Raw genomic sequence first — 23,538 nt, 5'->3', positions numbered from 1 at the left:
TATGTAAAATTATTAGCAGAATTACATGAAATTAAATTGTGAGAGTAGGCCAGTGGTATACAGATTAAAATTCTTAAGCAGTAAATTTAGACCTGATATCCAGGAAATTCTTCTGAAAAAAAAAGCAATCAACACATGCAGTGCGCTTGGCAGTAAGGTAGCGTGAAAGTCCTGGAGTCATTTAATAACCAAATAGGTGCTGCAAGGCAAGGAGGGCACATTAAGGTCATTCTGAATGGATGAACCAAGATGGGCCAAAGGGCCTTCCTCATCTGTACTTACTGCATCTTGTGATCTGTTATTTGTTACTTGTTAACTGATATTTGTTACAGCATCTTTATTTTGTTCTTTACAGTGGTATAGAGCACTTTGGAATGCTACTCTTTATTAAAAGATCTGTGGTTATCTGTTATATGATGTTTTACTATTTGCTATCTGTTGTTTTGTCTGATAACTGTGAGATGGCGATTGATATTTGTGGCCCTCCTTTATTTCAGCCAAAAACTGAAGCTCGCTAAAAGGGCCTTTACCTCAGCTGACCTCCTAGCTTACTTCAAACAGCCTATGGCAGAGACCAGAACTGTGGTGAGATCAGCAGAGTACTTTGAAACTGCACTGACCCTCATTAGACGCAATGTCAGTAAAGTCCACAGATACTTACTCAATGCAACAGGTCAGTTTGGAAAGAGGTTTGGCTGCACAGCTGAAGGGCACGGGCTCTTACACATGATTCCTCACACCGTCATATTCTGATTTCAAAGGGTGATAGAATGAGAGGGGCTGTCATCCTTGCCCTCATCTGCCAGCTGCTGGATAAAAGATGGTACTACCACCTACACTGGCAGATATCCCCTGCCCAGGAATGGTCTGTTCCTCACTGTTTTTTCCTTCGCAAAAACACAAAGCTTCCACTCAGGGTCGGAGCCCTTATTTCTGACCCTGATCAGACAAAAAAAATGCCCTCTTACCTTCCTCCTGTTTTTCTGGGCAATCTTCCAAGGGAGGATCCTTCCAAACTCACTCAGCGCAGGAAACCTCAGAGACATCAGTGAAGGGAAACCGCGGAGAAGCCACACCCCCTTTTTACAGCACTAGCTGCCATATTCTGGTAGGTGAAGAGTTCAAATGTACCAAAGCTTCTTTGAAAAGCTACAGAGAGAAGGTAAGTGGGTAAGGAAGTAGGGTGGGTAAGGGGTAGTGTGGGTAAGGGGATAGGGTGGTTAAAGGAATAGGGTGGCAACTGGGTAGGGTAGTGAGGCCAGGTCAAGTCAGGACAAGGGGCAGTCAGGGAAGGAGTTGAGGGCTAGGGGGCAATTTTGATGATCGGGTCTAGTTGGGTCGGGGGAGGCAGGGGGTCAGGCTGGAAGCAGTCAGGGCATCAGCGGGGAGCTGTATGGTGAAGTGGGGTGAAGTTGGCTGGGGAGGGGTCGAAGGCAGTGGATCAGGCGGGAGTTGGGTGGCGAGGTTCGAGCTGGGGGAAGTCAGCGGCGGGGAGTTCAGGGGGGTTGTCAGAGGGGCGAGGAGGGTGTCAGTAAGGGGGTGGGGGGAGGTCAGTTGTGCAGTTATCCAGGAGTTGGACTAGGACTTTTTTGTCTAACATTTCCTGGGTAAGTAAGTCAGAACTGCCCAAAGTCACTAAGTCTAATTCAGCATTGGAGACTTTTCTGGAGGATCTTGGAGTAGGGGAATTGCCAATCGGAAATTCAAACTTCCCGGCAATTCCCACAGAGACATTGTATTAGGATTTCCGAAAGATCCCATAGTGCACCTTGGTGGGGGTGGGTCCAGTCTCCAATGATCCCAAAACCAAAGGATCTAAATCTTATTTCTGAATATAGCCAAGACAAACCCATTCCCAGCTCAACTGAAATATTCCCAACAGGAACAATGTATTCTGTAATAGGAGTACGAATCATAATAGACTTTTGTTAGTTGATGAATTTGCCAACTTGCATCAATTAAACAATATACAACATGTACAATAATTGACATGGGGTAGAGCAGTCACATTCAGTTTGGAGTTTGGCTTACTACAGAACCTTGGTGGGCATCATTTTTTCCAGAGGTTACAATTTTCTCATGACTGTGTGTATCTTGCAGATCTATTAACAGAGGGGGACCTGGGCACCATATTGCGGATCACGGGTTGCTCAGCTACATCCCTGCCCACAGTATGTGAGGACAACTGTTGGTCAAATCGTTACAGGACTATCACCTCCAATTGCAACAACAGGTACAATCTGATGAAGCTGATCCACTTCACTTGAAGCACAGCCTTGAGATAATTAATCAAACATCAAAACTAGACTGAAATATGGCTTTATTTAGAGAATAAATCTTAGCACAGAATCACAATATTTTAACAGCACAGAAGCAGGCCATTTGGCCCATCGTGTCTGCACCGGCTCTCCAAATGAGCATTATGACCTAGTGCCATTGCCCTGCCTTTTCCCCGCACCCCTGCACATTGTTTCTATATCATCAGGATTATTTTCAAAATCAAAATAGTGGACATCCACAGTGGGGAAAGTACAGCATGTGATATGGAACTGAACTATACTTATCAAGTATTATACAATATTCACCAGGCACCAGGCCACATACCTACCAGACACTTAATAATACATCAATGTAAATGGGGTGGCAATCCTGGTCAGATTAATAGAGTTGAAAACAAATAAAGACTGCTTAATTAAATTTAAAGCTGTAGAGATTCTGGATAAATACTTTAAATAGTTAAGAAATTAGCTGGAGTAGAATACAGTGAGTACTTATTAAAGGATTTATGGTCATCTTGAAACTGAATCCAAGTTTAATGTGAATTAGAAACAATACTTCCTCTACCAGCAAACCCTCGAACAGCTCAAAATGACATAAATCCTTTCTCAATGTATATTACTCCAGACAATTTCTCATTCAGAATCCCTAGAGTTTTAAGTTTAATGAAGTAACCTTTATTTGTTTTTGGACCTATTATCCTGATTACCATCTCGGTTATATTGAAGTGTTAACTTAGTGTGTGCTGTGTGAGCCTCAGTGTCAGGTTTCATTTGCAGATGATACCAAACTAGGACAGACTTTAAGATCAGAGGAATGCATCTTAGAAATTACCAAATGAAGAAGACAAATACATAAAAGGGCAGAACAATAACAAATAAAATGTAATGCTGATAAGCGTAAAATATTGCAGATAGAATGAAATGTACTCCATAACTGGTGTTGGAATAGCCCAAGACGAAACCAAAAGGGACTTTGAGCCTTGATGTTCAATATGTCCACTCAAAGCAGAGCAGCAATCAAGGTTAATAGAATATTTAGCCAAACGGCCAAAACAGCAGAGTACAAGTCAGGGAAATTCTGCTCAAGCTGGACAGTACTCTGATCAGATTACTCCTGGAGTAGTGATTTATGCTAGTCAAAGTAAGTTTATTACTGACGTCAAGGAATTCTTCTTACACATAGAGCAAGGACATATGAAGTAAACTTCCCAGAAGACTAGTGGAGACAAAAATCTTGGAATCTTTTATGACCCAGGAGGAGGTATTATTTAACCTGCCTCTACTTAAAATTGATAAGCCAGCAGGACCAGATGAGATGCGCCCAGTGGCACTGAGGGAAGTAAGGGTGGAAATTGCAGAGACACTGGTCATAATTTTCCAGTCCTGCTTAGATACGGGGGGTGGTGGCAGAGGACAGGAGGATTGCAAATGTTACAGCCTTGTTCGTAAAAATGGTGCAAGGATAAGTCCAGCAATTACAGACCAGTCAGTTTAACCTCAGTGGTGGGGAAACTTTTAGAAACGATAATTTGGGACAAAGTTAATGGTCACTTGGGCAAAAATGTGTTAATTAAGAAAAGCCAGCAATGGTTTGTCAAGGGAAAATCATGTTTAACTAACTTGCTTGAGTTTTTTGATACGGTAACAGAGCAAGTAGTTGAATGTAATGCGGTTGATGTAGTCCATACAGCCTTCCAAAGGGTATTTGATGAAATATCGCATAACAGACTTGTGAGAAAAGTTAGAGCTCATGGAATGAAAGGTAAAGTAGCAACATGGATACAAAATTGGCTGAGTGATAGGAAACAGAGTAGTGGTGAACAATTATTTTTTTGGACTGGAGGATGGTTTATAGTGGGGCTCCCCACGGGTCAGTGTTTGGACCCCTGCTCTTCCTGATATATATCAATGACCTAGACTCTGGTGTACAAGGCACAATTTCAACATTTGTGGATGGGACAAAATTTGGAAGTATTGTGAACTGTGAAGTGGATAGTGTAGAACTTAAAAAGGACATAGGCTGGTGGAGTGGGTGGACAAGTGGCAGGTGAAATTTAACACAGATTCATTTTGGTAGGAAGAACATGGAGAGACAATGTAAAATAATGGGTACAAATTTAAAGAGGGTGCAGGAGCAGACCTGGGGGTATATGTGCATAAGTCATTGAAGGTTGCAGGGTGAGTTGAGAGCGTGATTAGTAATGCATACGGCATCCTAGGCTTTATCAATATGGGCACAGGGTGCAAAAGCAACGAGGTTATGATAAACCTGTAGAAAAGACTGGTGCAGTCTCAACTGGAGTATTGCAATCCGTTCTGAACACCACACTTCAGGAAGGATGTGAAGACATTAGGGAGATGCAGTAAAGGTTCACAAGAATGGTTCCAGGGATTAGGAACTTCAATTATGTGCACAGATTGCAGAAGCTGGGGTTGTTCATCTTGGAGTAGAGAAGGTTAAGAGGGAATTTGATAGGGGTATTCAAAATCATGAGGTATCTGGACAGAGCAGATATGGAGAAACTGTTCATGCTGGTGGAAGGATTGAGACTAGAGGACACTGATTTAAGGTGAATGGCAAAAGAAGCAACAGTGGCATGAGGAAAAACATTTTTACGTAGCGAGTGGTTAGGATCCGGAATGTAGTGCCCGAGGCCAGAGCTTTCGCATAGATGGTGAGGCTCTTCAGTGAAGCGAAAATGGCGTTGGAGGCCTGAATCTGGAGGCCCTGAACCCAGCCTCCACCATTTTCACATGAAATTTGCATATCCGTGTTTCACAGAGCCATCTGCACATGTGGTCTTCAGTCTGACCTGGTGTTCACACGGATGGAGTGGGAAATATGATGTGTGCACACTAGACCTAAGCTTATTGGAGTTCTTTGGAGAGTTAGGCTACCCTTTTGGAGAGGAGGTGGTTTTGGTCCCAGGACACCTTTGGGAGATGTCCTTAGGGTTTGCTAAAAGTTGAGATGAATGTGTTTAAAAAGTGGATAAACTCATTGCAACTGTCAAGCTGATCAGGGGTGTAGTGTCAAATTTTGAGAGGCCAGAGCTCTAAGAAAATGTGTTGGCCATATCATTTTAAATCTACTATTACGTTGTTTTCCTATGTATTAATCATTTGAGTCCCCCAAAAGTCAGTAAAACTATGCTTTTAAGTGAAAAATATTAGTGCGCTCATTGCCACCAATCTTTTTCTCACCCCTCCTTCCACCAACCTCCCCCAAGCCCCCACTATCCTAAACCCACCCCCTAGCACCTACCTCCTCCCCCTCAACCTCCCTTTCCGCCTCAAACCCCTCCAATCCCCTCCCACACCCCCACACCTCAACTCCCCTTCTCTCCTCCTCACCCTCAAACCCCCTCTCACTCCTCAACAACCCCCTCTCCACCAACCCCCACAAACTTCACAGCCTCCCCAGCAGCAGTGCAGCAATGAGTGAAATTGCTGTGACAGACCAGCTTCAAAACATTGGAACACTCAGCCTAAAAGTTCCGATTTATTTTTAAAAGCCGACCTGTCAGGTCCAAAACTCTGCCTCTCAGTGTGGAAGATGAGAACTCTGTTTAAAACAGACTTGCCGAACCTCTTCGCTTCGGGCTGGGTGGGGGGTGCACATTTCCATTTTTTTCTCCCTTAAGGGGCTGCTGAGCAAATTCCAGAAAGATAAGGTTCAGCACAACTTTAAACTGAATTTCAAAAAAATAAAGCACACACACTCCCATTCACACACGTACACACTGGGCAGAATTTTGCCCTTGGCGTGTGGGATTGGTGGGGGTGGTCAGTAAGCCGATGCCGCCCGCGATTGGCAGCGCTCCGCGATTTTGCCCGGCGTGAAATGCGAGGGGCAGTGCTGAGCGCTGCCTGTGCGGGCGGGGGGGAGGAGGGCGAGCAGGCCTAACGCAAACTTCGCGCATGCGTGTGAGAGAGCGCAGACTAATCTCCGAGAAATTTGTAAAAAAATATAAAGAGCAGACAAATGTAATGAAATATGTCCCCTCATGTGACTCTGTCACATGAGCAGGGACATGTTTTCCATTAAAAAATAAAGTTTTATTTTATTTGCATTTGCTTTTGGAAACCTCATCCCGCCCGTCGATGAGGCTTCCAAAAAAAATGCAAAGGCTGCTTGGTCTTTTTGCCTGCCCGTCAAGCATTAGGTTGAATGGGCAGTGAAAAATTAAAGTCAATTGTTAATTTAGTGGCCTTAGAATTGTCGGTGGGCGCGCTGCTGGAGGTGGCAGCATGGCCGCTGACCGAATTATCACGTGACAGCGCATTGACGTCGGCATGCTCAGCCGACATCATCGTGCGTCATTTCACACTCGGTCAGGGTCGGGCGCATGCCCACCCGCCGAGCTAAAAATTCTGCCCATTGGCTCTCACTCCATAACACACACATACACACAGACACTCATTCTCTCGCTGCCACACACACACACACACTCTCTCACCCCCCCCCCACGCGCGTACACTTTCTCTCTCCCACACACACACCCTCTCTCTCTCTCCCACATACACACGCACAAACATATACACAGGCACTCTCCTTCACTCCCACATACATGCTCTCTCTCTCACTCACCGCCCCCCCACACACACGCACAAGCACCTTCACTCCACCCATCCACACACACACATATGTACACACACACTCTCTCACTTCAAATCACACAAACGCACTCTCTCTCATACACACACACACACACACACAAACACACTCAATCTCCCACAGTCAGCAGTCAGCCTCTTTCCCTCCCCTGTAACCCCCTCAACCTGGGGCTCTGCAGTGTCTCACTCCTGGGCCTTGAAGACAACCTCTCTTCCCTGGGTCCCTGGCACTCCACTCCCTGGCACTCTGCTCCCCGGGCCCTGGTTGGAGGTGCTATAGTGGCGCTCTGATGTACTTCAACAGCATTACACCACTGAAGCTCATTAGAATTACCAAAGGGAGCTGTCAGGGCATTTAAATCTCCCCCGCCACGTTTAAATATGTGAAGAAAATTTTCTACAGTGTTGAAAAAAATTGCTATTTCATTGTGTCTGTTGACAAGCCTGAGGGCTTGCATTACAGGATTAGTAGTGCATGATTGATTTCATAATGTATCATTACTACAGCAGGGTGCGTGTCAGCTCACGGTTTTGATTGACAGCTCCAAGGGCTTATAAGGCCTATGAAATAGGACAGTGAATACAAATACTAGTTCTTATAAGGGATTAAGAGAAGTTAAATGTAGTGAATCAGTTTTTATCAATGAGAGTATTTTTTTAAAATAATGAATTCATCGGTAGTCACTTAAGAACTTTCTATAACCTTAGCATGAGTCCTGAGGTCTGCCATGGTGGAAACTGGGTGAGTTGGCATGGTGGGTGTAAGGGCAAAGGGTGGTGGGTGGGGTGCATGAGCTGGCACTAGGGGCCAACTAAGTTTGCATAGGGGCTACAAAGAGTGGGTGGAGGGACATAGGTTGACATAGGAGATATGAGGGCTCATGGGTTTGGGTGGGGGGCATAAGGTGGCATGAGTTGACATGGAGGGGGCATGGGGTGGTGAGGAGTTGTGAGAGGTGAGTGCTGGGGGGCTGTTAATTGTTTTATTTTTTTCACAGCTGGGGCAGTCCTTTCACGCAGCCCGCCTCCGCACCTGGCAGCTCCTGTTGCTGCCTATGAACTCTTTCCAGGGGCAGCAGGCCCGATTCCTGCAAAACCCAGCCCCCCGAATGAAAATCCAAACTTCTGGGGCACTTTTTCAGGAGTCGGGTCTGCGGAGCTGGGAATTGATCTGACTATGCATTCCCGACACAAGAGCGAAAATTCAGGCCTTAGGGTTTTGTTGTGGCAGATTTAATCATTACTTTCAAAAGAGTATTAGATCATGATTTGAAGAGAAAAACATTGCAGTCCTATGGGGAAAAGACAGGGGAGCGGCACTAGGTGTATTGCTCTTTTAAAGAGCGGGACATATTGAGCTGAATGGCCTCCTTCTGTGCTGTAACCATTCAATAATTCTCTGATTTAATTGATTACTGAAATGGAGGGACAGTAGGGCCACTCTCAATGGATGATTTAAAATAGGCCGAGTGGTCTGCTTCTGTAATTATCATGTGGCTTTCAGCTACTGAGCCCCACACCAACCGGGTACTGATCAGATGCAGGGCCACACACACACACACACACACACACAAGCACGGAGTCATATAGATCAGGTACTGAGCCATGCACATAGACCCTTTTTGCATCTATATATATAATGAGGTGAAGAAGGGCCTGTGGCACTGAATGTCCACAGACAAGGAGAGAGGAGAAGGCACAGCTCTGTAATGGTAAACATCCATTTGAGCTCTGGAGAAGGAACAGCGCAGTATTGGATATGTGTTAGTGAAAGTCTTTGAGTTTTGTGATGAACATTGCTTTCTGTACTGCAGTGGTACCATTTCCATCTGTTCAATCCTCCTAGATACACTAAGAATGACCAAATTTATGGCAGTCCAAAGTCGCCATTTACATCAAATGCAACCCTCATGCTAATGGTCAACACTGAGAAAATGCTGATATGTAAACTTCATTTTACCTACTTCCTGATCACAGCCTTCTTGCTGTGGCGGAATCACCAACAGGGGACACATTTCCCTAAGAAGAGGGTAGGGTAAAACACAGTCCAGAACCATCTCCCTCAGGCAATTGGGGGTTGGGGAGATGGGGGGTGGCGGGGCGGCTGCAGTTGGCCCTACATGGGTCTTGGGTTCAGTAGGGATTAGAAAGGCAATCCTGCACAATGTGTTGGAGTAAGTGGAAGGACACATCTGTACAGGTTCTACAGTCAATCTGGTTGGAAGGCAGCTCTGGCAGGTTCTGGAATCCATAGAGATTAGAAGGGCAGTCCTGTCAGCTCCAGGGCTCAGTAGAGAATTGGAAGGGCAGTCTTGTCAGACCCTGTAGTCAGAAGAGGGTTAAAAGGGCAGTCCTGCATTGGACTTTGGGTCAGTAGGAGTTGAATGTAAAACAAATTTAAGATTAAATAAACTCACCTGTCTTGTTCCAGGAGAAATCCTCGTCTAGGAGCAGCTAATAATGCATTCGCCCGCTGGCTCCCAGCTGAGTATGAAGATGGATTTTCACTTCCAAAGGGGTGGACCAGGAAGAGATTATATTCAGGGTTCCGCTTGCCACCAGTAAGTTTAATACTATCTGAGGCAAAGGATTAGCTCAATCACAACATGATGCTTGTCCCTCAAGGGGAAAAATACCTTTACGTTTCCAAACTGTTTTTGGTGAGTGGACAAAGACAACAGCTGTAATATGAAATAGAAGCAGCAAATCAAACTAAACAATTGGTGAAAGCAAAAATCCCATATGGGCAACTTCTATTCCTTTCCAAGTTTCAACTCAACGTCTGAATCTTCCTCCTCTAGTGAACACCGGACTTGGAAAGTTGTTAGAGCAGGGACTATAGGGCTGATTTTTCCAGGGCTTTGTCCAACACCTGGGAATGGATGTTTACTTAAATGAATCTATCCAGGAAACAGCACCCATCAGTACCATGAATCCAATGGATGGCTGAAGATTGTGTGCTTGAAAATGTTGCCTGTCTAGTTGTTTCACAATTACTGTTTGTCCAGATCAATCCCTTTCAATAATCCTCTTCATATCCATACCATCTTCAGGATACAATGTACAATTCAAAATCTTGACACACTAGCATCTTTCAAAGCCACAACATATTCTTTCTCTCTTCAGGTACCATGTCCTAAGAGGTCGTTGGACTTCCATGTGTTGGTCCACAGTTATACTTGGCAAGGCACTGCAGTGGCTTACCATTGCCTTCTACAGGCTCTGGCTGACCAGGAGACTCTCCTGCTCTTACCACCTGCCATAAGTGTATTAGAAGGATTTGCAGGTTGACAATCAGCCTGTTTGGCCACATTATAAATGCACTGCTGTGCCCATCAAGTTCTGGAGTGGGAATTAAATGCAGAGATCCTGGCTGAGAGGTAGGAACGTTGCCCACTGCACCACAAGACCTCCTGCAGCATATTAACTTGTAAAACCATCTAGCTTCACGATGCAGAGCTACTTCCTGATATCCAGTCTGATGTATATGTTGTGCTTATTTCTGCTGTTTTACATGTGATCCTTCAACTTCCACATCTTAATTTTTCTGCTGGGCTATTCTGAATAATACATCTTAGTTAACAGTGGGTGGTGAAGACACATCTTTGTTGACATCTCATAAGGGACTCATTCAGGGTTTGTGGACCCCCATACTCATACTTGGGGTATGGTGTCCTTATAATACATCTGAACAATGTTGATGCTGCAGGTTAGGAAATCAGGTACAAATTCATCTGCTTTATGCAGATGCATAGTTATGACATTGTGCAGGATAATCGCAAACTTCAGTGAGTTGAGCTTCCTACAGCCTCACCAAAACAAATACCAGGCAGCCTATTTTTTTTCCATGCCCTGGCACACACTCACCCCTGATTCCTGTGGGGCAGAAAATCTACACCCCAATGTGGAAAAGAGTTTCTCAAATAGGCCTTGAAAGTCTTACAACATTCTTGGCATAAGTTGGACAGGAGTGTGACCAAAGACCCACAAATTAGGCTGGGGCACAAGCAAATGCAGGTCCTAGTTTCTGCTGTGACTCTGCAGGAGGCTGCTTTTGAGGCAGAGTCTCTATCCACCCCAGCATGACTCCCTGTGTCAGATGTGGTGTGGGCAGTGGGTCAGAACTTACAGGCCCAGCACTATCCTTCACCTCAGCTTAGGATCTGCCTGGCAGGTAATTCAGATGAAGAGAGGTATACCTAGCTTCCGCCAATAGTGTGTGAGCCACCGAATGGTTAATACTTGTGTATAGATCTGGGCCAATGAAGATTTAACCTCTGTTTCAGGCCAACTTGGCTTCCTTTAAAGGGAGTTGAGAGGATCATTGAAATTTACAAGTTTGACTGGAGCTGCCATGGTTGCTGTAGTAGCTGGAATGTGCCACTACTGTCACACCTCTGACTCCTTACTCTGCAGTGACTACCAGCCAAACATTAACTTCTAATCCCAGGTACTCCAGTGAGGTCAGTGGTGGAAGTTACCAGTTGGTGAATCCTGACACTTTCACCAGATTTGTGCCTTGTAGATTTTCAGAGGCAGGCACTGTGTTCTGAAGGATATAGCTTAAGCTGGTTTCACATTTTAATGTATTTCTATTTCTTTCTCAGGTGCGACAAGTATCGAACCAGATTCTACAGGTGGCCAATCAGATTGTACCCCTGGATCAGGACCATGCTCACATCTTTGTACAGTGGGGCCAATGGCTTGACCATGACCTGGACCTGACCCCTCAATCTGGCAGCATCCAAACATTCACCAATGGCATTAACTGTGATGAAACATGTGCCAGGAGAAGTCCGTGTTTTCCCATCAGGGTCAGGATGCTTTGTACTTCATGTAGCGACATTATCAGCAGACAGCCAGCAGGATTTCACAAAAAAAAGAGAAAAAGAGTCCAATTTTCACCATTGAAATAGTAGTTTTTATTAGCCTTTCTGTGTAATGCATGCCTCAAAGCCTTTCTGAGAAATCATTGTGTCTCCCCCACTTTCAAAATCACTATTGTCACTGCCCTCCTCAAAAAGTGCACACTCTACTTCTCTGTCCTTGCAAACCACTGCTTCATCTCCAACCTCCCTTTCCTCTTCAGTTCATGAACATATCATATCCCAAATCCTTGTCCATCTTTCCTGCAACCCCAATCAGATTTTATGGCTGGTACTATTCAAAGCGAAAATTGACATCCTCATGAACTCTGACCATGATAACTTATCTTTCCTCTTGACCTCTCCGCAGCTTTTGACATTGTTGAGCACATCCTTCTGCAATGCCTTTCTTCTATTTTGCAGCTCAGTGTGATTGCTGTTGCTTGGTCTACTTCTACATACCTGATTGTAGCCAGAACATTTCCATGAGCGGTTTTTCTTCCTGCCCTCTCCTTATCTTTGAAAAATCTCAAGGATTTACTCTTAGTTCCTTCCCCTTCTCCCCTTCTTCAGCTACATGCCATTATTTTGCAAATCCTCTTCAGACATGGGTGACAGCTTCCATGAACACAATGATGACACCCATCGCTATATCTCCACTATGTCAGACCCTCTACTACTTATCCAACATCCAGACTTTAATGAGCTGCAACATCCTCCCAAAATATTGGGAGCCATCATCTTCAGTGCCCGACTCAAGTTCCACCTTGCCACTGATCCAATGCCCCTCCCTGATCCCTGTCTCAGGCTGAACCTGACTGTTTACAAACCCAGCATCCTATTTGACCCCAAGCTGATATTCTGACCTCATATCCTTTCCATCACAAAGTCCGCTCATTTCCACCTCCACAATATCTTGTGACTCTTGTTATGATATGGCAGGTGGAAATTGCTGGGCTGACCAAATCCCAAAGGGAAACTTGGCCAAGCTATCACAACAATTTGCAATTTGTGTTTTATTATGAGAAGGTATATACACTGAAGTCAGAAGTAAAGATTCCACTTTGACTTTTGGAGATTTAAAATATTAAATGAAAACATTTGTTAGCAAAAGAAAAGAAAACTTAAACACACCAGATTACACTTCCACAGTTATATTTAGTTTTATTTCCCAAAAAGATTTCTACTTAGCTAGACTCGCAAATAAGCACCCTTTCCAGGCAACAGTCCAAATAGATTCCTAATCTGTAAAACATCCAGTAATATTACGGCAAGGCACCCACTGTTACTAAAAGGGAGGTATTTCACAGCGCTTCTCTCTCCCTCTCACTTGACAATGGAAATCCAAAGCTAAAACAAAGCCTTGCTTTCTGAAACAAGCAAGCACTTCTCTGGGGTGGCTAGAGGCAGCTTTTCCCAAGTCTGTCTTTGCACAGCCCACCTTTTAAGATCTCACATGGCCACTCCCATGCAGCTTTCAATCTTTCCTTAAATATATTTTCTCCCTTTTGACCTTTAAACCATTGTTCTAAACTTTCTTGGGAGTTACTCTTCCCAGAATATGAAAATCTTTCATGTTGTCATTACGGCCAGTACTTTTGGGAAAAATAAACTTAATAATTTTGCTTTATTTATCTACGATTTTTGTCAGTTGTAAAACTTCCTGTGATTCCTCTTTGAAATTCAACAGCTAACAATTCACTCCTCTCTTATCTCCTAATGCACATTCCCATTCATACTGTATCTATTGGGATCTTATCTTAGCTCGTCCATCTCCAGAACTTGCCACGCCCCTATCCAAGCTGTTCCAGGACAGCCACAACATTGGCATCTACCCGGCTATTTTGAAAATTGCCCAAGTATGCCCTGTACACAAAAAGCAGGACAAATCCAACCAGGCCAATTACTGCCCCATCAGTCTACTCTCCATCATCAGTAAAGTAATGGAAGGGGTCACCAACAGTGCTATCAAGTGGCACTTGCTTAACAATAACCTGCTTACTGATGCCCAGTTTGGGCCACTCAGCTCCTGACCTCATTACAGCCTTGGTTCAAACATGGACAAAAGAGCTGAACTCCTGAGGTGAGAGTGACTACCCTTGACATCGAGGCCACATTTGACCGCGTGTGGCATCAAAGGGCCCAAGCAAAACTGGAGTCAATGGGAATCATGGGGAAAACTCTCTGCTGGTTGGAGTCATACCTAGCACAAAGGAAGATGGTTGTGGCTGCTGGAGGTCAGTCATCTCAGCTCCAGGACATCACTGCAGGAGTTCGTCAGGGTAGTGTCCTCGGCCCAGCCATCTTCAGCTGCTTCATCAATGACCTTCCTTCTATAATAAGGTCAGTAGTGGGGATATTCGCTGATGATTGCACAATGTTCAGCATCATTCATGACTCCTCAGATACTGAAGCAGTCCATGTCCAAATGCAGCAAGACTTGGACAATATCCAGGCTTGGACTGACAAGTGCCAAGTAACATTCATGCCATACAAACATCAGGCAATGATCATCTCCAACAAGAGAGAATCTAACCATCGCCCCTTGACGTTCAATGGCATTACCATCACTGAATCCCCCACTATCAACATGGGGGTTACCATTGACCAGAAACTGAACTGGACTAGCCATATAAATACTGTGGCTACAAGAGCAGGTCAGAGGCTAGGAATTGTGTGGTGAGTAACTCATCTCCTGACTCCCAAGACCATCTACAAAGCACAAGTCAGGAGTGTAATGGAATACTCCCCACTTGCCTGGATAAGTGCAGCTCCTACAACACTGAAAAAGCTGGACACTGTCCAGGACAAAGCAGCCCGCTTGATTGGCACCACATCCACAAACATTCACTCCCTCCACCACCGACACAGTGTGTACCATCTACCAAGGCTCATTAGACAGCACCTTCCAAACCCACGAATACTACCACCTAGAAGGACAAGGGCAGCAGATAGATGGGAACACCACCACCTGGAAGTTCTCTTCCAAGTCACTCACCATCCTGACTTGGAAGTATATTGCCGTTCCTTCACTGTCGCTGGGTCAGAGTGCTGGAACTCCCTCCCTAACGGCACTGTGGGTGTACCTTTTACGACATGGACTGCAGTGGTTCAAGAAGGCAGCTCACCACCACCTTCTCAAGGGCCGCTAGGGATGAACAATAAATGCTGGCCCAGGCAGTGAAGCCCACATCCCATGAATGAATAAAAAAAAATTCAGAGATCCTGCTTTTACACCTTATTTTGGTGATTTAAACCTTGCAGTCTGACTGTCTTCAGTTTTAAATAAATTAGTCATACGCAAACACAACACATACACAGCCCCCACAAGCCTGCTTCATAGTGTACCACAGTAATATTAGGAAAAATTATATTCTCTTTATACTTTTCCCCTACTTTAGCCCAACTGCTGCTAAAATGCTCATTCATACATTTGTCACCTCCAGACTTGACAATTCCAATTCGCTCCTGGCCAGCCTCACACTCTCTACTCTTCATAGACTTCAGGTCCACATTTCATTCACCCATTATACTGTTCTTACTGATCTACATTCAGGTTCTGCAATGAATTCAATTTAAAATTCTCAATCTTGTCTTTAAATCCTTTCATGGCTTCACCCTACCCTGTCACTGTAACTTCCCCTGTCCTTACAAACAACCTCCTCACCATCCACTCCCCTGAATTTTGGATTTCTTCACTCACACTTCTTGTTCATTTTTAAAATTCATTTTACAGGATGTGGGTGTCACAGCTAGGTCAGCATTTATTGCCCATCCCTAATTGCCCTTGAGAAGGTGGTGGTGAGCTGTCGTCTTGAACCGCTGCAGTCCATGTGATGTAAGTAAGTGCTGTTAGGAAGGGAGTTCCAGGATTTTGACCAAGCGACAGTGAAGGAACGGAGATATATTTCCACGTCCCTTCATTCCACCATCAGTGACTAAGCCTACAACCGTCCAGACTCCATGTACTGGAGTTCTCAGCAAAAACCCTACAGTTCTCCACTTTCCTCTCATCCTTTAAGTTCCTTTTGAAAAACCACCTCTTTTATCAAACCTTATACTATTTCCTTTCTTGACTGATTACACCTCTGAAATAACGTGGATGTTTTTCCATGTTAAAGGCTCTATTTAAATAGAAATTGTTATTGTTGATATATGTCCACGGCAAATGTGCAGGGTCATATGTGTGCCCTTGACATTCAGCCACAAAGTCACTATCTGAAACTGCTTTATGCCCACCACACACCCATATGTATGCAGTCAGAACCATTTTGAGATTAGAGACCATGCCCTCGTTTAATGTTTCTGAACCCCCCTAGTAACTATGGATAGGACAGATGTACACACTTCAAGGTTGTATCAGTCTCTGCTGCTGATGGTGAAGTTTAGATTGGATCAAATTCTTTGCTATGTTATTGTTGCCCTGTGTTGGACATATGCAGCAGAACTTGTAAATCATCAGATAAAAGCAAAATACTGTGGATGCTGGAAATCTGAAACAAAAACAAAAAATGCTGAAAAAACTCAGCAGGTCTGACAGCATCTGTGGAGAGAAAGATAGAGATAACGTTTCAAGTCCAGAGTCATATGGATTTGAAATGTTAACTCTGTCTTTCTCTTCACAGATGCTGTCAGACCTGCTGAGTTTTTCCAGCATTTTTTGTTGTTGTTATAAATCATCAGTCTGCATTTAACTAGTTACATTGAACAAGCATATACGCATGTATGCATATGGTGGGATGTATACATCTAAACTAACTGAAATCACTCACTTATAATGACCAAAATGTTACCGATATTTTTTATTTATTCATTCACGGGATGTGGGTTTCGCTGGCTGGGCCAACATTTATTGCCCATCCCTAGTGACTCTTGAGAAGGTGGTGGTGAGCTGCCTTCTTGAACCACTGCAGTCCATGTCGTGTAGGTACAGTCACAGTGCTGCTAGGAAGGGAGTTCCAGGATTTGGATAAAGCGAAAATGAAGGAATGGCAATATATTTCCAAGTCAGAATGGTGAGTAACATGGAGGGTAACTTCCAGGTGGTGGTGTTCCCATCTATCTGCTGCCCTTGTCCTTCTAGGTGGCAGTGGTCATGGGTTTGGAAGGTGTTGTCTAAGGAGGAGCCTTGGTGAATTCCTGCAGTACACCTTGTAGATGGTAAGCACTGCTGCTCCTGTGCATCGGTGGTGGAGGGAGTGAATGTTTGTGGATGTGGTGCCAATCAAGCGGGCTGCTTTGTCCTGGATGGTGTCCAGCGTCTTCACTGTTGTGGGAGCTGCACTCATCCAGGCAAGTGGGGAGTATTCCATCACACTCCTGACTTGTGCCTTGTAGGTGGTGGACAGGCTTTGGGAGTCTGGAGGTGAGTTACTCGCCACAGGATTCCTCACCGCTGACCTGCTCTTGTAGCCACAGTATTTATATGGCTAGTCCAGTTCAGTTTCTGATCAATGGTGACCCCCAGGATGTTGATCGTGGGGGATTCAGTGATGGTAATGCCATTGAACGACAAGGGATGATGGTTAGCTTCTCTCTAGTTGGAGTTGGTCATTGCCTGGCACTTGTGTGGCATGAATATTACTTGCCACTTGTCAGTCCTAGTCTGGATATTGTCCAGGTCTTGCTGCATTTGGACATGGACTGTGGCAGTCTTTCAATGCCAGTCCAATGCCCTGCGTAAACAGAGTTCTTTTTTTTTTACAATGACTGCACTTTTTATTTAAGATATTGCAGTAATCGAATATCACGGATACCGATACTTCATCTAGTACCCTATCAGTCTTCAATGATGATTGACAGTGGAGCCTTCCACCAATTACATTTTATATCAAGAAATTATGATAGCTAGCCTTCTAACTTTAGGCATCTCTCCTGAAGTTTCTCTCAAATATCCCCATGAGCGTTAAATTTGCCAACTTTGATTAGTTGTATTCTTGGAGGTTTCATCACATATCCTCCTGCCTCCAAATGCTCATTCAGTTTCCCATCTTCTACATTTTCATAGCTAATAAATTAAAGAATTGAATGAAAATAAGGCATTTTTTTAATACCACCCTCGTTTTTCTCCTGGATTGTCCTGAGCAGTGTCCAGGAGATTAATCCTCAATTCTTGGACACTTGAGGACAATCTTGGAGAGTTAATGATTCTAATGATAGATGGGGTTGGACCTCACCCAATAACAACATATCACTAAAGGAAAAGTTTTCAATTTTGTCAAAAAAATTGTGTTTAGGTGTACATTTGCTCATGTAATTTTGAGAGAGCGAACTTTATCAGTGAGAAATGTTGAAATTTATCTTCTTAGTTAACTTCTGTATGCACAGATGTCTGAAATTAGTTTTATTTTTGTTCTTGTCTTTCATTGTCAGATACCTCCGAATGACGCCAGGTTTAAAAACAGCACTGGTTGCATGCCTTTCTTCCGATCTGCTCCTGTATGCGACACTGGTGAGCTAGGCTCACTCTTTGGACATATTAATACTCGGGAACAGCTAAATGCAGTAACAGCCTTTATCGATTCCAGTATGGTGTATGGTAATGGTAAATCTGTTGCAAATCGTATTCGAAACTATACGAATGATCTGGGATTGCTGGCAATTAACCAGAACTACTCTGACAATGGGTTGGAACACTTACCATTTAGCAGCAACAATTCAGGAAGCCCCTGTATTTTGAACTCCAATGGCACTGGAGTTCCATGTTTCTTATCAGGTGAGAATTCCAGTACATGACATGCATGTCATGTGGGAGGAGGGAGATGGTAACATAATGGTAATGTCTCTGGACTAGTAATCCCAGAAGCCCAGGCTAATGTCCTGGGAACAAGGGTTCAAATCCCACCATGGCAGCTGATGGAATTTGAATTTAATTAATACAATCTGGAATTAAAAGCTGGTCTCAGTAATGGTGACCATGAAACCATTGTCGATTGTTGTTAAAGCCCCATCTGGTTCACTAATGCCCTTTAGGGGAGGAAATCTGCCATCCTTACCTGGCCTGGCCTACATGTGACTCCAGACCCACAGCAATGTGGTTGGCTCTGAAATTGCCCTCTGAAATTGCCAAGCAAGCTATTCAGTTCAAGGGCAATTGGGGATAGGCAACAAATGCTGGCCTTGCCAGTGACGCCCACATGTTATGAAAGAATAAATAAATGTACATATAGAATACTTCTTATTACTGGATCACTGCATCTCCTCAATGAAATGATCAGCATAGAAATCCTTGGATGAAGCCTAGGTATAATTCTTTTCACTTAGGCCAGCAGGGTGAAACACCCCAAGCTCAAAGAAACACATTTCATACCAGTCCGCAGAGCATCGTTAGCAGTGACTGAGGAGAAATCTATTGACCATGCTCTCTCTTCAGAGGTGCACCGTGTCTTCATCACTGAGGTTTAGTGGGTTGGAGAAGGAAGTTCAGAACAAAAAATGATTTAAATTGTGAATGAAAGTCAAAGTATTCAACCAAACCAACAAAGAATCAGTTTACATTGGAGTTTGAATTAATTTTCGGCACAAAATTGAAAGAGAAGGGAGCAGTCAACAATGAGGTTACTTCATTGGGAGAAAGGGATTTCTATAAAATAAAAAGTCCAGATAAACTGAAAGAAAAATCACCGAAAAGTGGACAAACAATAATAAATGTTCAAACAGGAGATAATTAGGGTGCAAATAGATAAGCAGTAAAGGAAGTATATCAAAAGATGGACTTTATTGGATGGGAAATTAACATTAAAATTAGGTTTAAGGAAGACATGACAAATCTAGGGCTATTAATACAAAATAAAGTAATGGAATAGAGAGAGAAAGCAGAAAAAATTGAAAGGCCAAGAGGGGAAATGAAAAAAAAGACTGTCAGCAAGCATAACGGAGAATAGTAAAGAATTTTATAAATAAAAGTGAAATCATATTTAGGCCAATAGAGTCAAGAAAGGAATGGAGTTATCTTATCACAGAAAAGTGCACTAGTGGGGATTATAGATACAAGAGATGGAGAAAAAAGATAGGATAATTACAGACAGGGAATTGTTACTCAAAAACTTAGTGGAGCTCAAGGTACATGAATTCTAGGATGCTGAAGGAACGTGGAGTGGAAATTGTAGAGGGTCTGGCCACAAACGCTTGCATCGACCCTTTGATATGGGAGTTGTCAAAAAAGTGCAAACTCTCATGGTAGGCTAAATACCACAAAATCAGAATAAGAAGGGTAACAAGGGGGAACCAGACAATGTAGCGCATCTGGGTTTTAAAAAAAGTGTTCAATAAGGTGCCACAAAAGAGGGTATTACACAAAATTAAGGCTTATTTATTGGAATAACATATTAGCATGTTTTGGGGATTGGATAAAGGATAGAAAGCAGTGAGTAGGAATAAATAGGCCATTTTCAAGGCTTAATTAAACTGAAATAGCAGGGTACCTCAAGAATCAATGTTTGGATCTCAGCTATTTACAATCTATATCAATGGCTTAGTTGAGGGGCCGAGTGTGATTTACCCAAGTTTTGGTGATGATACAAAGTTAGATAGGAAGGCAAGCTGTGAGGCAGCTGTAAAGGGACTGTTCCCTCAGGAGACGTTGAGTAGACTATTGCTATATTCCCTAGGGTTAAGTGAGTTGGCAAGATGAAATATAATGTGGGGAATGTGAAGTTATCCATTTTGGTAGGAAAAATAGAAAAGCAGAATATTGTTTAAAAGGTGAGAGGCCAGGAAATATTTGTATTCAGTGGGACCTGCAAGTAATTAAGAAAACAAATGGTATGTTGGCCTTTATTCCAAGAGGGTTTGACTATTAGGGTGAATTTAATGCTGGAGGCAGAGTCCCCACATCCCACCTTAAAAGTTGGGGGTAAGCCCACCTCTGTTTGACCAGTTCTCCCTGCAGTCATTTAATGGCAGTTGGGCCTTTAATTGACTTGAGGCTGGACTTCTGCCCCCATCTGGGAGGAGGTCCCACCTCCAAGAGCTGCTAGGAAATCAAATAGCCTGCGGCTCTCTTGTCCCAGCTGTGCCACTGGGAGTGATGGCCACCGCTGGGACTGCCAGCAGCCCCAGAGGAAGATGTTCAGCGATGAAACCGGACTGTAAGGTATAACAGAATTGTTATAGCGCAGGAGTTATTCGGCGCATCATATCAGCACTGGCTCTCTGAATGAACATTTCACCTAGTGCCGTTCTCCTACCTTCTCCCAGCAACCCTGCAGATTGTTTCTTTTCAAATAATCATCTAATTCCCTTTTGAATGCATCGATTGACCCTGCCTCCACCACACTCTCCGGCAGTGCATTCCAGACTCTAACCACTCACTGTGTGAAAAAGTTTTTCTCATATCACTTTTGCTTCTTTTGCAAATTGCTTTAAATCTGTGCCCTCTTGTTCTTGATTCTTTCACGAGTGGGAACAGTTTCTCCCTTTCTACTCTGTCCAGACCCCTCAGGATTTTGAATACCTGGGTAAATGTATGATCTCGATAGGGAGGGCTGGCAGGCCCCAGCGAGGTGGGTGGCAGGCCAACGCCATCAAGGTGGGGGGGAAAGGGAAACTGACTCAAAAAGGAGGCATAGCTTCCCCCCACCGCATCCTACACTGCACCCCCCCCCCCCCCCCCCCCCCAAGCCCCCCAACCCAACCACCAGTCTGCCAGGTTTTACAGGACAGGCTGACATTTGGAGCTTGCTTCACCCACCACAGGTAAAATCCCTGCAGTGGTAGGAGGTGGGCCTTACTCAGTCACGCATTAAGGGCCTCAATTGGCCTATCAATGAGTGGGCCACCCACGCCTCTCACACCTGGTAAAATTGCAGTGGGGGCTGGGTAGGTGAAGGGTATGATGCCACTGCTATGGTGTCAAATTTTATCCCCCCAACATCTCACTTGCCATCTAGTCCCCAGGGGGCCATAAAATTCTGGCCTAAAAGTATGGAAGCCTTACTACAAGTACATAGGGGCTTGGCGAGATGGCACCTGGAGTACTGTGTACACTTTTAGTCTCCTTAACTAACACAGGATGTACTTACTGCAACAAAGATTCACTGTGATGACTGGACTGTTCCCTGAGGTGACGTTGAGTAGACTAGTGCTATATTCCCTAGGGTTTAAAAGAACGAGAGGTGATATCATTGAAACATACAATAATTCTTAAGGGGCTGGAAAAGTAGATATTGGGAGGATGTTTTCCCTGGTTGGGGGAGACTAGAGCTAGGGGTAATAGTCTTAGAATAAAGGGTTGGCCACTTAAGATTGAGTTGAGGAGAAATTTCTTCACTCAAAAGGTTAGGGAATTTTAGAATTCTCTACCTTAGAGGATTGTGGATGGTAAGTTGTTGAGTTTATTCAATACAGAGATCAATAGATTCTTAGATACTAAGGGAATCAATGGATATGGGCATAGGGTGGGAACATAGAGTTGAGGTAGAAGATCGGTCATGGTTTTTATGGTAGAGCAGCCTTGAAGGGCAGAAGCGCATATGCCTTCTCCTATTTTTTATGTTCTTGTGTAAGAAGGGTACAAGGGAACATAAAATTTATTTTAATAGGCAACTTCAGTCAACCAAATATAAATAGGGAAAAGCCAAGTGGCTTGGACTCAGACTTGATAAATATGCTGCATGAGTGTTGAAATGAAATGGAGAAAGGAGGCTTATGATAAATGTCATGTTTGTAATTCAGTAGAGAACCAAGCTTAATACAAAATGTACAGGGGACAACCGAGAAAGAAAATAAGAGTGACAAAGAGAGTTCATGAAAATAGATTAGCAAATCAGATAAAAGAAGGTCCAAAGACCTCTAGTTAAACATATAAATAGTAAAAGTGATGGTGATTTTACTGAAGTCACTTCTCATTCATGTCATGCCTATTCCAGGTGGGAAATGGACTGGTGCTTGGTTATGACCCATTGGTTAAAAATGCCGAGTTTTATGCTGCCACCTGGTAAATCAGAAATAAACTGACTCCTGTGGTTTTCCATGGAAAGCCAAAAAATTGATCTCTGACTCCTCCCTCGGCATTCTGTGTTGAGAATGGCTCAATGAGCTGCCATTCAAGCCACTTGCTTGAGTGGAAAACCTTCCTCATTTGGCTAGGTCACCTGTTATTCTTCATTAATGAAGCCAATCCAGCGCTATTCTGGGAATTTATTTGGCCCTTCCGATGGACTTCAACCGCAACTGGGAACAGGTAAAGGCAGGGAATGGTCAAAAAGGAGAGCTCTGATATTGTCATTTTGTTACCCAAAGGTGTAGAGTCCTCTCAGTGAGGCTCACACATGGTGTTTAGTCTACAATAAATGAAGAAGCATTGCAAAACTAGAATAAAAAATTGTGCAAAAGTTAAAGAAAGAAATAATTTCAGACTAGAAATGTTCCTGTTAGGGAAATTTTGATATATTTTTCTACAATCATACAAAATTGTTATCAATATGGCATTCACCTTCACAGGGGATGGACGTGTAAATGAGCATCTGGGGATCTTATCCTTTCATGTATTATTCCTACGGGAACACAATCGCTTAGCGAGAGAGCTGAAGAAACTGAACCCACACTGGAGTGGAGAAACAATCTACCAGGAGGCGAGGAAAATCATGGGAGCTGTTCACCAGGTAAACTATTGCAGGATAAACTCAGACTGAGAGATACATTTTGTACCAAATACCCCTTGATTTTTTTTTTGCTCTGTGTCCTGACCCACTTTAGCACCTAAGCATTGCTCTGCCATCATTTTTGGCAAAGAGTGGTAGAACTGCCCTAAAATGGACAGGAATAGTTTAATGAGA

At 43.7% G+C, this 23,538-nt stretch overlaps 1 protein-coding gene across 1 annotated transcript in view; it reads left to right on the top strand.

The window, feature by feature from the left end:
* LOC144684588 (eosinophil peroxidase-like) overlaps positions 1-23,538 on the top strand; it is a 51,695-nt gene that overhangs the window by 16,080 nt on the left and 12,077 nt on the right. Inside the window, exons 2-7 of the mRNA XM_078548556.1 lie at positions 498-673; positions 2,101-2,233; positions 9,328-9,457; positions 11,504-11,710; positions 18,134-18,476; positions 23,204-23,364. Of these exons, the coding sequence (XP_078404682.1) occupies positions 565-673; positions 2,101-2,233; positions 9,328-9,457; positions 11,504-11,710; positions 18,134-18,476; positions 23,204-23,364 (1,083 nt within the window). The 5' untranslated portion in view covers positions 498-564. The remainder of the gene's footprint in view (positions 1-497; positions 674-2,100; positions 2,234-9,327; positions 9,458-11,503; positions 11,711-18,133; positions 18,477-23,203; positions 23,365-23,538) is intronic.

The sequence above is a fragment of the Cetorhinus maximus genome, chromosome 9 (genome assembly GCF_964194155.1).
Source record: "Cetorhinus maximus chromosome 9, sCetMax3.hap1.1, whole genome shotgun sequence".
NCBI classification, from domain to species: domain Eukaryota; kingdom Metazoa; phylum Chordata; class Chondrichthyes; order Lamniformes; family Cetorhinidae; genus Cetorhinus; species Cetorhinus maximus.
This window is presented reverse-complemented; position numbering and strand designations above follow the sequence as displayed.